Here is a 14822-nt window from a genome sequence, read left to right on the forward strand (position 1 = left end):
CCCGAAACGACCATCACGAATCTAGTGCGGATCCTCTGATCAGAAATCTTGGACCTGGATCACGACCGGAGCTGTGGTAGTATACGTCTACCAGTCTACTACGAACGCTCGTAGATCTACAGTACAGTGCTGTATACCAGGTATACGGGGTGATCTGGTGATGGGTACAAAATATTTATTTGTACGCGAACAAAGCGTCTACACTACGGCATGTCGCCGGTGCGCGCTGCACCTCGCGCCCTTTGCTAGCTGCACAACTGTTCACGTGTCAAGTTCAGGTCAGAGAAGCTACGCGTATACGGAGATCTGCCTAGCTTTTGCCGTTTTGGTGAACAACCAACCACGCAACTTTCTCAGGTCTTTTTGGGACAGATTTGGACGTTCACGTCCCTCCGGAGCTCCTAGATCCTCCGAATCACAACATTTTCTTGTGCACACCCTGTATTTTGCCTTGGAAGCCAGTAAAAGCCAAACCTCTACCTACTGTTTATATCATTGTGCCGCAAATTTTGATTAGGATTACGAAGAGTTCTGTAGAGATGAATGCTGGACCTGTTTTGGAGATGTATCGACAGTCTATATCCATAATGATCCATATGAGTTAGTGGAGTTCATGGTGACGCTTGCCAGCTCCCATAAACGACGGTTCTGAATGCTGCTGCAGATGGTATCTCGACCAGTCGAACCTGACTGAAGTAGTTTGAGCGAGAGGGAAGACTGCTTTGCTGTGGGAGTTCGACAAATTTAGCTAGTTTAGCCGGCATATTATCCGGCCAGGACTTTTGGTGTCCTTGGCCAATGTGTTTCCTGCCGTAATGACGCCTTCGCCAGGACCTATCTGGCTTGGCGTGGCCCCGTCGGTTCGTGGATCCGTTTTGCTGTTGGCTCTGGCATTCGCAGCGTGTGGTAAGTCCAAGTTCGAAACGCTTGTGAGATGTTTTCGCCTGCAATCTTGCCCGAGATGCATTTCGGTAAAAACTATCTGGAAAATTGTTGCTGAACGTGGCAGTGCCTAGGTTCATGTATATTTTTGAGACTGACACGCTCCAGAAGAGAACGGCAAAGGGTTTTTCTGCCTTATAAGGTGCATGTTGCTGACAAGTACCAAAATTCTGTGTGGCTGCAAGCACGTCATGGTGGGCTTGACAGGTTGTCTTCACAGTCTAACGTCTTCACAGTGTGAAATCAGGCCATCCTACACAATGCATAGAAAGGGTAATGTAACTGAGGCCGTCCAAGTGCTGGATGAGTGCTAGGTTGTAGAGGGTATTTCGAATGCTGGGTCAAGAAACCCGGGTTAGCCCCAGACCTTGCCGCGGAGCCCATTAGTTGCGGACTACGCCCACGTGTACACCAGCACACATCGTGCGCATGCTCATACACTCGTGCTCGCACACTCGTGCTCACACACACACACACACACACACACACACACACACACACACACACACACACACACACACACATGTACACACAAGCACACACACACACACACACACACACGTACTTGCACTTGCTCGTTGCAAGAAACTGGTTACTTGTTGCCTCCGAAATACACCCGATAGAAGTAGCCACTTCACAACATGAGCAACATTTTCCGGGATGAGGTACATGCATATGGACATGTAGAGGAGGGGAGCGCTGAGAAGCATCATCCAGCTGACATTCTCTTTCTGACCGAAAGCAGTGAGAGCAGGAACAATACTTCCGGGGGGGAGGGAAGGGGCAATCATCAGAAGCTAGAAGCTAGAACCTCTGAAGAAATTTCAGACAGACCGGCATTCTCAGAATCATGAACAGGCGCTTTCTTCAAGAATCCCTACATAGCCATTGACAGGAAGAAGCCAATGAGAGCGTTCAGGGATGAATTTACCTGGTATCGCATCGCAGGTTGCTACGCAAAATCGATCTACTGCCACTCAAAAATCACAGTGACACGCAGAAAACTGCGATACATATACGTACAGGCTCTCAGGATATCCATGCTTTTTGTAGCTTACATCACGATTGAGATTTTGCAAAGCAAAAACTACTATGCAAAACATGACAGAAATTAAATTCATCCCTGGGCCATTGATCCTTGAAGGGTGGTGGCGTTCCTACGGATGCGGAAAACTCGGCCTCTATATAGATAAGCCGAGTCTCGCGCGAACCGTGAAATTTATTTTTATTTTTTTAATTGCAGCTTGTATCAAGCGGGACCACCGGAAGCAGTTTTTGATTGGTCCCGTAGTTTCATGGCCCTTTATACTTTGTGTGTGTGATATGGCGGGTACACGCACGTCCTCCACAGTAGGAAACATTTGTTGGTGGCCAACAAGTTGGTCCGGTGATAACCTGACCAACCCGTACCGGCGCCGGCGGGCCTGTCAAGAGTGCATGGAACCCAGAGTGTGCGGCTCTGATGGGTTGCTGTCATGGCGAAATTCCATGATGACATCATTTTAGTGATGCGGTGCGCACAAGCAGGATTCAAGCGGATTTCTTTCTGCACAGCTGCAGCTCAATTGCACGTACTGCGCCACTTCCCCGCCTCAGATCTTCACCGAATATGATGTAATCGCGGGATTTCGGCGTGACAGACACCCATGCAGAAAAGTCAGAAACTGCACATTCTGGGTTTCATGTACTCCTGCTTGTAGCGATCGGCGTGGCAGAGAACTTTGTGCTGCCGTTCTGGATTATTAGCTTTCACAAACATTCTGATGAAAGTATTTGCGTGGATGCTGTATACCAGGACATTTTCGGACAGAACTATTTTCGTGTGATTTCGTGCCAAATTTAATACCGTACTAAAATTTCCCGCTGTACAGTTCTTGGAAGCTCAGCGCGTCGCCCCTTTCGATTGGCTCCCGTTCCGAGTAGTGGTGCAGTGCAGTTCATAGTACAGCTACCTAGCCATAGCACGCATGCAATGCGCCTTGGCACGCGCATACTGCATGCGAACATGTGCATTTAGCATGCAGCACTGTACGAAAATGAAATCCGCACCAAAGGTCGAAATTAAAAATTCCCGTTAGAAATTTTCCTGCTACACAGTACATCCATTATTCACAAAAGCACTGCAAAGGGCTGAATCAATTCTCACCGCGCAACATTTCGGCAGCATTGACATCTTCATGTACAAATGAGACAATGGTGCCATGCAGGCCGTAAAAGACCAGTTACTGTTTCCTAATGAAAGTCTGTCGCCGATAAAACAACAACAACAAAAAGACAGCAAGATCTTGATCCATCAGACGAATTCAGCAGCAACGGTGTAGGTGAGGCATATTGTGAGGGACTGAAAACAGAACTTGCACCAAGATGCAGAGAAGTGCGTGACTTCAAATCCCAGCTGTACACTCTTGGGGGGGGGGGGGGGGATGGGCTCTTTGCTACACCTGGCTTGTTCATCTGTGTGTGTGTGTGTGTGTGTGTGTGTGTGTGTGTGTGTGTCTCTCTCTCTCTCTCTCTCTCTCTCTCTCTCTCTCTCTCTCTCTCTCTCTCTCTCTCTCTCTCTCTCTCTCTCGCGCGCGCTCTCTCTCTCTCTCTCTCTCTCTCTCTCGCTCTCTCGCTCTCTCTCCCTCTCTCTCTCCTCTCTCTCTCTCTCTCTCCTCTCTCTCTCTCTCCTCTCTCTCTCTCTCTCTCTCTCTCTCTCTCTCTCTCTCTCTCTCTCTCTCTCTCTCTCGCTCTTTCTCGCTCTCTGTCTCTCTCTCTCTCTCTCTCTCTCTCTCTCTCTCTCTCTCTCTCTCTCTCTCTCTCTCTCTCTCTCTCTCTCTCTCGTGCTGCATATTCTTTCACGACTTGTCAACATACTAAATTGTGCATTGTGTCCATTTTTTGTTTGTTTAGTGTCCAGTCAGGAGGAGCCATGCCCCACACAGCCGCCAGTAGGCCCTTGCCCGGCCGGGTTTCTGAAGAACCCCGGTACGGAGCAGTGCGAGGACATTGACGAATGCCAGCCGGGCACGGCTCCCGAGAGTGCTCTGAGTGTGTGTAGCATGAGCACGGGACCATGTCGGAACACGCACGGATCATACTACTGTGACTGCACGGCGGGCTATGAGCGCACTGTGAACGGCACGTGCCGAGACACGCCCGAGTGCCTTCGCTACCCGAACATCTGTCGGCCCGGCGGCGCCTGCATAGACTATCCCGGCGGGTTTCGCTGCAACTGCTCGAGCGGTTACATGCTCACCGCCGACCAGATGTCGTGCAGTGACTTTGACGAGTGCAGTGAGACCGTGTCGCCGTCCAGCTGCTTCAGCCACGAGATCTGCCTCAATAGCATGGGCTCGTTCGTGTGCCACGCGCCGCAGCGGGTGTTCCTGGGTACATCCCCGCCGAGCGGGGAGACTACGTGCACCGACGTCTCGTTGATGAACATCATAGTGTATGTATTGAGTGGTGTCTCAGCATTACTCGTCGTGGCACTCGCCTACATGACGTATACCAAGTGGAAGCTAGTCGATGCATTCAAAGGGTAGGTTGTTTGCTGTTGCTGCTGCTAATGCTACTGCTGCTGCTACTGTGGAGTTTCACTTGCTAGTTCTCTCTCTTGCTCTTTATCTTTCCCTATGTTCTCTTTCTCTCCCACCGTCTCTCCCTCTCTCTCTGCCTCTCTCCTCTCTGTCTGTCTCTCTCACTCTCTCTCTCTCTCTCTCTCTCTCTCTCTCTCTCTCTCTCTCTCTCTCTCTCTCTCTCTCTCTCTCGTGCGCACACCCGTGTTCACGCTCACCCATATGCACGCGCGCAAGCCAACCAAAACTTGGAGTGACTTGCCAAGAAACGGAACAAGAAAAGGTATTTCCCCTAGTACCACGGTAGCAGTCTCACATATCGGTCCAAGGGGGAAACGTAACCACAAAAAAGGGCAGTGGGGTGTTACATTGCACGTGTTGACGCAACAGAGTTGTGTTGCATGCAGTGTGTCGGTACTGGAACTACAGTGGCGCTCAGTGAAATCCGACCCAGAGTGCACATGGCACCCTCAATTTCCACGGCCCTTGACACCCTGGATGTAGAAATGTGCAAATAGAGTGATGTAATCAGAACTGATAGGTCGCCGGTTTTGCACACTTGGTCGGATTTCACAGAAACACCATGGTGCAGCCAGACCTCGTTTCGAAAATGTTGTCTCACCCAATTTGTTTATTTCCGGTGAAGTATCCCCCGTTTGGCCGGATGACCTGAAATCCCGGTGCCACGGCCCGGTACAAGTATGCACTCTGAAAAAGACCTTGGCATAAGAAAAAGGACTGGCTCTGTACGGGTGGATGAACGGTCAACGGACCACATCTCAAGGAAAGGAGATGCGCGTTGCTGTTTCTGCCAAATTTGAGGGATATGCACCAGGTGTGCACGCGTTTGTGTGAGCCACAGCGTAAAAGTCTTGAACCAAGGCTTGGTTCCGCACTTTTACAGCCACAACCACTTGTCCTTGAAGCACAAGTGGCTGTGCCCTTGACTTTAACCCCAAGATGTGTTCTTTTCATGGCGCCTCTGTTTTATGTGAGGCAGGCTGATTTTTTGCCACAAAATACAGACATCTGTCCTATTTATCACCGTTAATTTCATCATCAGAGTATAAGCCGCCACCCCAGTATTGTTCAAAGTGCGGTTATACTACGGATAATACGATAACTGGGAGTCACTTTGACTGGACTTCCGGCTACGTTCCTGGATGTCCCGTGTATGGTGGTGATGTGCACGTGGAATGGGTCTCTTTCTAGAGCACATTGTGGAGTAGTCGTGTAACTGGTGAAACGTTGTGGAAAGTATTGCGGGGCTGAAAGTTTCTGAACCTGCTGTCTGCTCAGTTCCTGAGTTGAACGGTTTCGGTTCGAACAGTACAGTGTCCCTCAATCGGATGCCCTTCATTTTGGTCGTGTTTGCACCGCCCCCCCCCCCCCCTCATTGACACATTGGGTGCTCTTAGTCACCCCTTTCTACATCATCACATGGAGATCCGACCGTATGACAATGGCTTTGTTTGAGAGTATCATTATATTATTCTGTTGAATTATGAGGCACAACCTCCTTTTATAACACAAAAGTGGAGAAAAGTACCAAGTTCTTTAATAGTATTGAAAACGGAATTCTCAATGGGGAGTCGTATTTATGTATATGTGCGGTGTAGGACGCGGGTGACTGATCTTGCAGCTCTGCCTGCCTGCTGTTGTTGCTGCTGCTGCTCCTGTTGTTGTTTGTGTTGGTGGTGGTAGTGGTCGTGGTGTTGCTGTTGCTGCTGCTTCTGCTCCTGCTGAACATGGGCATGCTTATATTTGGGCACTTTGCTTTGAATCTGTTTATGCGTGTCCGTGTGTCTGTGTGTGTGTGTCTGTGTGTGTGTGTGTGTCTGTGTGTGTTCAGTACAAGTCGCCGCAACCTGAACCTGTTTGGCACGCCGGTGACGTACAACGACGGTGACGGTGATGCTGACGTGGACATACGCCTGGCCAACGGCCAGGTCGTCAACGTGCCGTACGACCAGCTCGTCACGTTCTCGCTCAACGAGGCTCCCAGCACCGGCGTCGAGCGCCACTCGTCCAAGCGAAAGCGTAACCGCTCCGCGTCCGGCGTCGGAGTCAGCAAGCAGTCCAACTCTGTGCAGCCGAGCAGCTCCGACTTGAAGTCGTTCGCCAAGCGGCGGCGCTCTCGGGCGAGTCGTATGTCCGCCAAGTCTGAGTGCAGTGATAGTGGTGATGTAACTGACGTTGATGAGAACACGCTGAACACGGATCCCAACGAGATTCGCCGCTGGTCGCAGCTCTCCAGCATACAGAGGAGCATGCGCTGCGAGTGGCAAACCAGTGAGTGGTTTTTGTGTGTGTGTGTGTGTGTGTGTTTGTGCGTGCGTGTGTGTTTGTGTGTGCGTGTGTATGTGTGCCGTGCGTGTGTTTGTGTGAATGTGTTTGTGCATGTGTGTGTGTGTGTGTCTTTTCTTTCATTATCCAGGGTGATTACCAACAGCCAGTGCATGCCGGAGTATGTGGTGTGATGTATGTGCGTGAAAAAAATGAAAAGACCAAAAAGTAAGGATTCACTGGCCAGAAAAAGCCACTTCATAGCTGTGTGGTGTAGACCAGGCTGAATAGTGGCGGTCAATTCTTCAGCCTTGCAAGCTGTTGAATGGTGCAATCCCGGCACAAGTTGCTATGGCTTCTGCTGTAGCATCGCTATCCTCGCCTTCGGCGATGGGCGTCAAATGGTCAAATGGTGTGTGTGTGTGTGTGTGTGTGTGTGTGTGTGTGTGTGTGTGTGTGTGTGTGTGTGTGTGTGTGTGTGTGCGTGTACTGTAAAGTATCTCTCTCTCTCTCTCTCTCTCTCTCTCTCTCTCTCTCCCTTTTTCCGTCCCGATGTTGCAGTGCAATCATAACGACAAGTTGACAATGCAGCACTCGATCCAAACAATATGCACCTTGTGAACTTGAGCATTGCATGGGGGCACGCGCAGGTGGCCGGGATGAGTCCACTGAAGCCTGCAAGAACGTACGAGTAGACCAGTGCTCCTCTGCTTCTATGTAGACCGCACGACACGCAGTTCTTCTTAGAAATGCACCGTAAAAGTCCGTAAATAAGCACCTGCCCGGAATAAATACCGCCTTCATTCTTTTCACTCTGTCTGTTGAAGTCAGGTCAAGCCCGATAAACAAACTGCCCGAAATGAGTACTGGTACGGTGCGCACATGCAGCATGTAGCATCACTGTACATCTACGTGAAAATGACTTCTCCACTACTGTTAAGTAGCACCCCACCAGCTCGTCCTTTCGTGGCCGTGCTGTGGAGCCGGTGGCCTGTCTGAAGGCCGTACGATGCGTACCTTGTACACACATTGCACACTGCGCAGTCAAGCCGTACTCTGTTAACCGCGAAGCCCCACACAAAAACATGCTACAATCAAGGTGGGGCGCTCTCGCGGTACTTTACGGTACACACAAGTCAGGTCCGAAAGTTAGTTTGTGCCCAAAAGTCAGTACCTGCCCGAAAGTTAGTACGGGGGTGGCCCCTAAATTCGAAAGTATTAATACGTTACTTATTTACGGACTTTTACAGTATGCTGATTACGGGCCAATCTCGTCCGACCCTGCACATTCACAACGACGGTGCTTGCATCTCACACCTGATCACAGGGTGGTGGCGTCCCATGGAAGCGGAAAGGTGGTGCTTGACCAGCCCCTGTACGCGGATCTGTGATATCTATCTCAGAAAATGTTTGGTGAACTGCCTGAGGAACACAGGGTGCAGAGCTTCTTGCATTATGGAAATGTAACCGTTTGAAACATATGAATCTTTGAGTCACATCGTTTTTTCCACTTAGATCCTCTATGAAACATACTTCAAGTCGGAAACTTTATTAAGTCACAACATGCTTCCTTCCACTAGGATCTGCTCTTTCTCTGTCTCTGTCACACGCACACACATACATACACACACACACACCTGTCCTGTCCTGTAGAGCCACTACCACTAGGGTCACGTGGGCCCCAGAGGGGCAGCAGAGAGAGAGAAAGAGCACGCCACCCGATGGCGCTCCAGATGCGAGACTAGTTGGAACCGGCGAGAGCAGATACACATATGCGGGAACTTGTCCCGTTCTCTGGCCGTTGGACGGTGGCAGTGCGTTGAACAGCGATGGCGGTTGCGTCCCTGGGTTGAGCGGAAACAACGATTGCAGACATACACACACACACACACACACACTCTCTCTCTCTCTCTCTCTCTCACGCTCACTCTCCCCTAACTCTACCTCATTTCATTTCTGTGCGTTGTGGTGTGTGTGTATGTGTGTCTGTCTGTCTGTCTGTCCGTCTGTGTTTGCCCCCTGTAACAGTGGAGAGTACGGTGGACAACATACCCGCTGGCACCGTGCAGTCCAGCACACTGGACTTTACCAAGGACGCGGCGGGACGCTCGTCTCAGCACGACTTCTACGAGGACATGCAGCTGCGCCGCCAGGTCAAGATCTGCGAGCTCTGCTTCAACGACTACGAGGTGCTGCGCAAGATCGAGAACGGCCTGGCGCACTGCCTACACAACGTGAGCAGCGCCACCTCCCTGTACGCGCTGGTCAAGCCGCCCACCTCGACGCGCTCGATATCCGACGGGCGTCAGAGCCACGACATGACGCCCGCCACGCAGGTGTCCACCGAGGCCGTGACGAGCGCGCGGCACTTGACGCTGGACGAGGACATGAGCACCGTGGACATCAGCGACGCGTTTCCGTTGACGACGCGTCGCTGCTCCTACCCTGTTCCGCCGATGCCGGACATCGTCATCGATCGCTCGCGCCCTTCGAAGTGCGTCCGCAAGCGCAGCCAGTCCGATGTCATCATGTTGACGGCGGCCGAATCCGGTGGCCCGGAGATCTGCATGGCCAAGGTAAACGCGGCGATCGACGCCGAGCTCAACCTGTGGGGTTCGGACATTCCGCCGGCCTCGCCGCCCGTCCTCCGCAGCACGCACAGCCTGCTGACGGACTGGGTAGAGTCGCCTGCAGCCTCCGGCGGCGACGGTGGCGTGGAGGATGAGAAGACCAGCAGAATGTCGACGTCATCGCAGCAGGGGCGCCGCCTGCTGTTTTCCCGGACCTCGAACAAGCCACTGTCCTCCGAGAGCTTCAGCGTATCCAGCTACACCAGCTCGAACAATGGCCTGCAGCGCACGCTCTCCAAGCGACACATCCTGAAGCGCCTCTTCAGCGTACGCAGCTCCAAGTCCATGATGGACTTTAACCCAGTCGGCCGATTGCCGTCCGGTGTCGATGAAAGTGCAAGCATAAGCGCGACGACATCGCCACCACAGCTGGATACACAATCTCTGGACGGTGCCCTAACGGAACCGCCGCTGTCAACGGCAATGGACCTGTCGGCGACCGACCTGGCCAAGATGAATCCCCTGGTGTTGAATAGCGTGACGTCGCTGAAGCAGAAGTCGCTCTTCTTCGACTCGACCGGGGCAATGTTCAGTGCCACTGCCGGGCTACCTCCGTCACAGCCAATGCTGGAGGTGTTCAACAACAAGAACCGTGAACAAGATACCGGAGGAGTGACTGCCAACTCGGCCACGTCATCGGTCGCCTTGGACCGGCCCAGCAACCTGAACATGTCTGGTGGCAAGGTGCAGGGGACATCCCCTTCGGCTAGGCTTCACGGCAGGACCGCCGGCTTCGGAGGTGGTGGCAGAGACGACCACCGCACGGCGTCGTGCGTGTCCTCAACGGCTCAGAGTCCCGACACGCAGGCGTCTTCCACCACGGTGTCGCCGTTCAGCAGCCTGGGCCGCTCGCCCGGAGTGTCTTTCTCGGCCAACACATCGCGCGACTTTCTGATCGGCGACCGGCGGATTGCTGCTGGTGGTGGCAGTGGCGGTAACGATGAGCTGTCGCTTGATGGCGAGTACGTGGAATGTGAGCCGGCAGGGTACGGACAGCAGCAACAGCAGCCGTCGGTGACCGGTAATCGTAGCCAGTCTGATGAGCAGGGCCAGGAGGGCGAGTACACCTCTGCCTACGTGCTTAACGAAAGTCTCCGCGGCCAGCACGTGCAGACGCGGGGTCTCATGTCGTCCGCTGCGAGCACGTCGGACGCCTGGAACACTGATCGCAAGGCGTCGCACCCGGCTGACAGCCGCACCGCCAGTCAATCGGGGCTTCTATCATGCCCGCGCCCCCGCAGCACGGAATACGACTACTGTCGGGTGATGCTGCCGAAGAAGAACGGTCCGCGGCGTCGAGATGCCAGCACTGTCGAAGGCAGCCTCGGCGGTGCTGCTGGAGCCAACAGGCAGCCTGGCTCCCTGTTGCGGAGTGCTAGCGTTACCCAGCTAGGCACCGACAGCATTGGCAGAGCGAGCACCTTGTCGTATCTGGACCTTCTTTGCAGTAAAATCGGCGACGGTGGCAGTATTTCCGCTGCGAAAAGAGGTCAGCGCGTCGTGTCGGCAGATGACTCGCACATCTCTCTTACCAACAACAAGGAGAGCGATGGAAACCTTGCCTGGTTGAGCGAGCGACCGAGAACCGTGCGTCTGCCGAGCCCTCCCGGCGAGAACTCGCCTCTGCGGAACATGTCTAATTCTCACACGGTGACGTATTCGCTCTGTGGACAGCTTCCATCGCCGCTAACAAATAGCAGTGCGGCACTCTCCGTGAACCCGCTGCTGCCACGGTCAGCATTCGCTAGCGGAGAACTGCAGGCTGACACTGGCAGCAAGTCGTCCTCCAGCAGCAATTCCATTGACCCGCACAGGTGCGCATCACTTTCGAGCATTCCTCCACAGAGCAGCCAAGCACAGCAGCAGCGAAAGGCCGCACTGCCCGCAAATATGCCCTCCGTGCACGTCCAGCCCTCTAGCAGCAACACTGTCGTGATGAGTAGCATCCGGTCGCCGCTACTGCTCAAAAACATCAGCAGTGTCTCATCCACGTCGTCCGACACCAGCTCGGTTCATTCCGACATGACGGCCTTGTCAACAGACTTAGGCGCGCCGTATCATTTGCCCTCGGGTCACTTGAGTGATTCAGGCACGGATGGTTATCGAACAGAAGAGGACACCCTAGCCACACCTCGATCTCCCATGCCACTGAGTTCCTCCAGCGGCCAGCATGCAGCCACACCCAGCGATGCTGCGCAGAGGCCGACCAACAGCACCTCGTCGCACCTGGCTGCAGCGGGTGGAGGCAAAGGCATGCATCGGGCACGCTCGGACGATTACGAGCACATCGTGCACAAACTGTTACCCGCTAGCAATGCTCACGGAGGCGGCAGCAGCGGTGGCGGCATGCCCAGCTTCTTGCACACGGGAAACGAGGAGAGCAGCGATCCCGGCTTTCGCCCTCGCACCTACAGCAGTCGTAAGACGAGTGCATTCCCGCCACGTCCTGTATTCATCCAGCAAGACTGGAAGCAGCAGCAGCCACAGCAGCAGGCGCCGGAACAGCAGCATTCCGTCGCTTATTCCCGCGTGCACTCAACCAGCACGGTAAACGGCAGCACAAGCACACTAAAGCCTAGCGAGTCGCAGTACAGCACGGACTCGCCACCTCTCATGACCGTCCACCTGAGAGAGGACTCACTGGAGAGCTGCGAAGCCGTGCTGACGGCCGTGAAGCCGAACGTGTTCCGGGTGCGCTCGATCGACTTTCTAGCCCAGCAGGGTGAATCCGACGTCTACAGCAACCTCCCGGGCAGCACGGGCGCTTCTAACGGTATAGACACTGGCACGCAGAGCAGCACGACAATCACACCGACTTCGCAGCAACTCTGCGTAGCACCATCGCCGGTGTCTTCTCGGCGCGGCAGCAGCAGTACGCTGGACATCGGGCTGCGCGGCATGAAGTCAGACTCCCTGACGTCGTCGTGCAGCGCCGAGCGCTACCGCATGGTGTATGCACGCGAGGACGGCGCCCAGCGGCTGGCCACGGCCGCCATCCTGGACAGCCCATGCCTCCGCCATCAGGCACCACCGGCACAGGACAACCAGGACAACGTGTACGGGACGGTGTTCACCGTACCGGCTGGCAAGGCGCCCGCCCTGACCATGGCACTCCGACGCCAGTCCCAGTCTCCATCGGCGTTCCCCGTCGTCGCCGCCGGCAGCAGCCCTGCGACGCACCCGCCAGCCACCGGTGTTCAGGAACGATTCATCGCCAGCGTTCACAACACGAATACGAACGCACCGAACAGTCTCGCCCCTCTGCTGGAACAGCAGCATCTTCGGCTCGCTCTGCTCACTCCCCGTGAGGCACGCGACTCTACTACCGAGGACGATGCGTATGGCCAGGAAAGCGGAGAGGAAGACGAGCCAGACAGCGTTCTCAGCACTCCGCCGGAGTTGGACGAGACCCAGCTGGCGCCCACAAGCTATCTCACCCCGCTGGATCTACTGTCCGGCCAGGTGCGCCTGACCGGCTCGCACAAGATGATGCGCTTCGTCACCAGCATCCCCGACAAGTCCGATCTGCTGCGTCTCATGCATGCGGAGGAGCAACTCGAGTCCTCGCCGCCTGGTGATGCCGTCGAACTGGAAAGCTGCGCCGATTACATCTACTACCCGTTTGACACCGTACAGGTTAGCGACAAGAGCAAGTACATCGAGACTAGCCACATTCGTCACGTCTCGCCCATGTCCCGCTGCCCGTCCAGCGACCGGCTCTCCACCGCGTCCGGATTGTCCTCGTACTCGTGCAAACGAGCGCGTGACGGCATCCAGGAAATCGACGAGCTCGATGACGTCATTGAGTACCATCTGTGATGTCATTGTCATTACTACGCGCTCAGCTCTGACCTCATCTTGCCATATCGTACTCGTGCAGGCGAGCGTGTGACGGCATCCAGGAAGTCGATGAGCTCGACGATGTCATCGATTACCGTCTACGATGCCATCGCCATGGCTATGCGCTAAGCTCTGACCTCGTCTTGCCGTAGCTTCGAGGTCTCCTTGCAGTTGTCATAATGTCCGGCACGTACTTCGTAACGGACGAATCGTTTTGGCTAGTCGCGTTCCTGTTTCACACACTAACAAATCTCTACATGTGCCCTAGTGTAACGCACTCGCACACGACGCTGCCGGTAATGTACTGATCTGTGCTCGCTCAGCTTTGCTGCTGCCTAACCCCGTTGATACACGCACACGTAGCTTCTAGCTGCAGGGGTGTGCTTGCGTCAATCTCCTCTTCTTCTTTTTTTCTTTCTCTCTCTCTCACTCTCTCTCTCCGGTATCTTTCTCCAAGCTGGCTTACTCTCGCTGGAGTTGGCTCTCTTCTGCCCTCATTCTGTTTTTTAAAATATTTATATTGCGTATTCGTTTCAGATTGAGTTTTTAATTCTGTTCGGAGTGGCTGCTGGCAGCTACGCCTGTACCAAGACTGATTCTTCTTGTTTTACTGACCTCATAACCCAACACAATTATAATTATACGTGTTCATGTAATTTAAATCAGCACCCGATGCCAGTGCACTTGTACTGTCTCAATGTGCATCTGTAAGGGTGTGCAACGCGTCCGTCTCTCTGTCTGTTGCCCGTGCGTGATGTTGATGCGTGGCATGTGTGTGTGTGTGTGTGTGTGTGTGTGTGTGTGTGTGTGTGTGTGTGTGTGTGTGTGTGTGTGTGTGTGTGTGTGTGTGTGTGTGTGTGTGTGTGTGTGTGGTGCATGTTTGAATGTGTGTGTGTGTGTGTGTGTGTGTGTGTGTGTGTGTGTGTGTGTGTGTGTGTGGCATGCATGCATGACGTGTGACGGGCTGTGTTAGCGTGTGTGTGTGTGTGTGTGTGGTGCATGTGTGTGTGTGTGCGTGTGTTGCAACTGCAGTGAATGCAAATGGCATTTCACCATGATTGACCTGAAGATTTTCCAGTTGCAACAAATGGCTCCCATACCAGTCCAGCAGATCTCACTGAGATGTTTCTGCAGACAACGCCAACCTCTCTGTATGGCAGTCAGTTAAATACCCACACGTAAACCTGAGACCGCAACAACGATGTTCAGTAGTGTGTGTGTGTGTGTGTGTGTGTGTGTGTGTGCGGGACCAGCAGTGGCAGGAGCGCATTTCTTCTGAGGAACTAGCCCGTCGTCAATGGCGGAGGTAGTACGCTGTCACCGTTTACGCTGGCTTGGCCACCTTGGGCGAATGGAGGATTCCCGTCTCCCCAAGCGCGTTCTGTTTGCCGAGGGACTCAACAGAAGGCCCAGACATGCTCCCAAGAAACGTTGGGGACATCGCCGCTGCTGATCTGAGTGCTCGGTGCGTGACAGGTGACTGGTGCGACTTGGCACAGGACAGACGAGACTGGCGCCTCATGTGCAATCGTCCCCGGCCGGCTGTGCCAAAGCCTAGAGTGTT

The 14822-nt window shown here is 53.9% G+C and overlaps 1 protein-coding gene across 1 annotated transcript; it reads left to right on the top strand.

Annotated features, from left to right (window-relative positions):
* Window positions 1-318: 318 nt before the first annotated feature.
* On the top strand, window positions 319-13991 carry LOC135830479 (uncharacterized). Its single transcript, XM_065342728.1, has 4 exons — window positions 319-906; window positions 3835-4465; window positions 6355-6794; window positions 8817-13991. Exons 1-4 carry the CDS (start codon window positions 816-818, stop codon window positions 13235-13237), a joined length of 5583 nt encoding a protein of 1860 aa, XP_065198800.1. The 5' UTR covers window positions 319-815; the 3' UTR covers window positions 13238-13991.
* The last annotated feature ends 831 nt before the right edge of the window (window positions 13992-14822 follow it).

The sequence above is a fragment of the Sycon ciliatum genome, unplaced genomic scaffold (assembly GCF_964019385.1).
Source record: "Sycon ciliatum unplaced genomic scaffold, ocSycCili1.1 SCAFFOLD_2183, whole genome shotgun sequence".
NCBI lineage: Eukaryota > Metazoa > Porifera > Calcarea > Leucosolenida > Sycettidae > Sycon > Sycon ciliatum.

Coding starts and splice junctions, on each gene's coding strand:
- LOC135830479 (XM_065342728.1), top strand. CDS start 816: ATGACGCCTTCGCCAGGACCTATCTGGCTTGGCGTGGCCCCGTCGGTT. Junction 907..3,834: donor TCTGGCATTCGCAGCGTGTG/GTAAGTCCAAGT, acceptor TTGTTTGTTTAG/TGTCCAGTCAGGAGGAGCCA. Junction 4,466..6,354: donor CTAGTCGATGCATTCAAAGG/GTAGGTTGTTTG, acceptor GTGTGTGTTCAG/TACAAGTCGCCGCAACCTGA.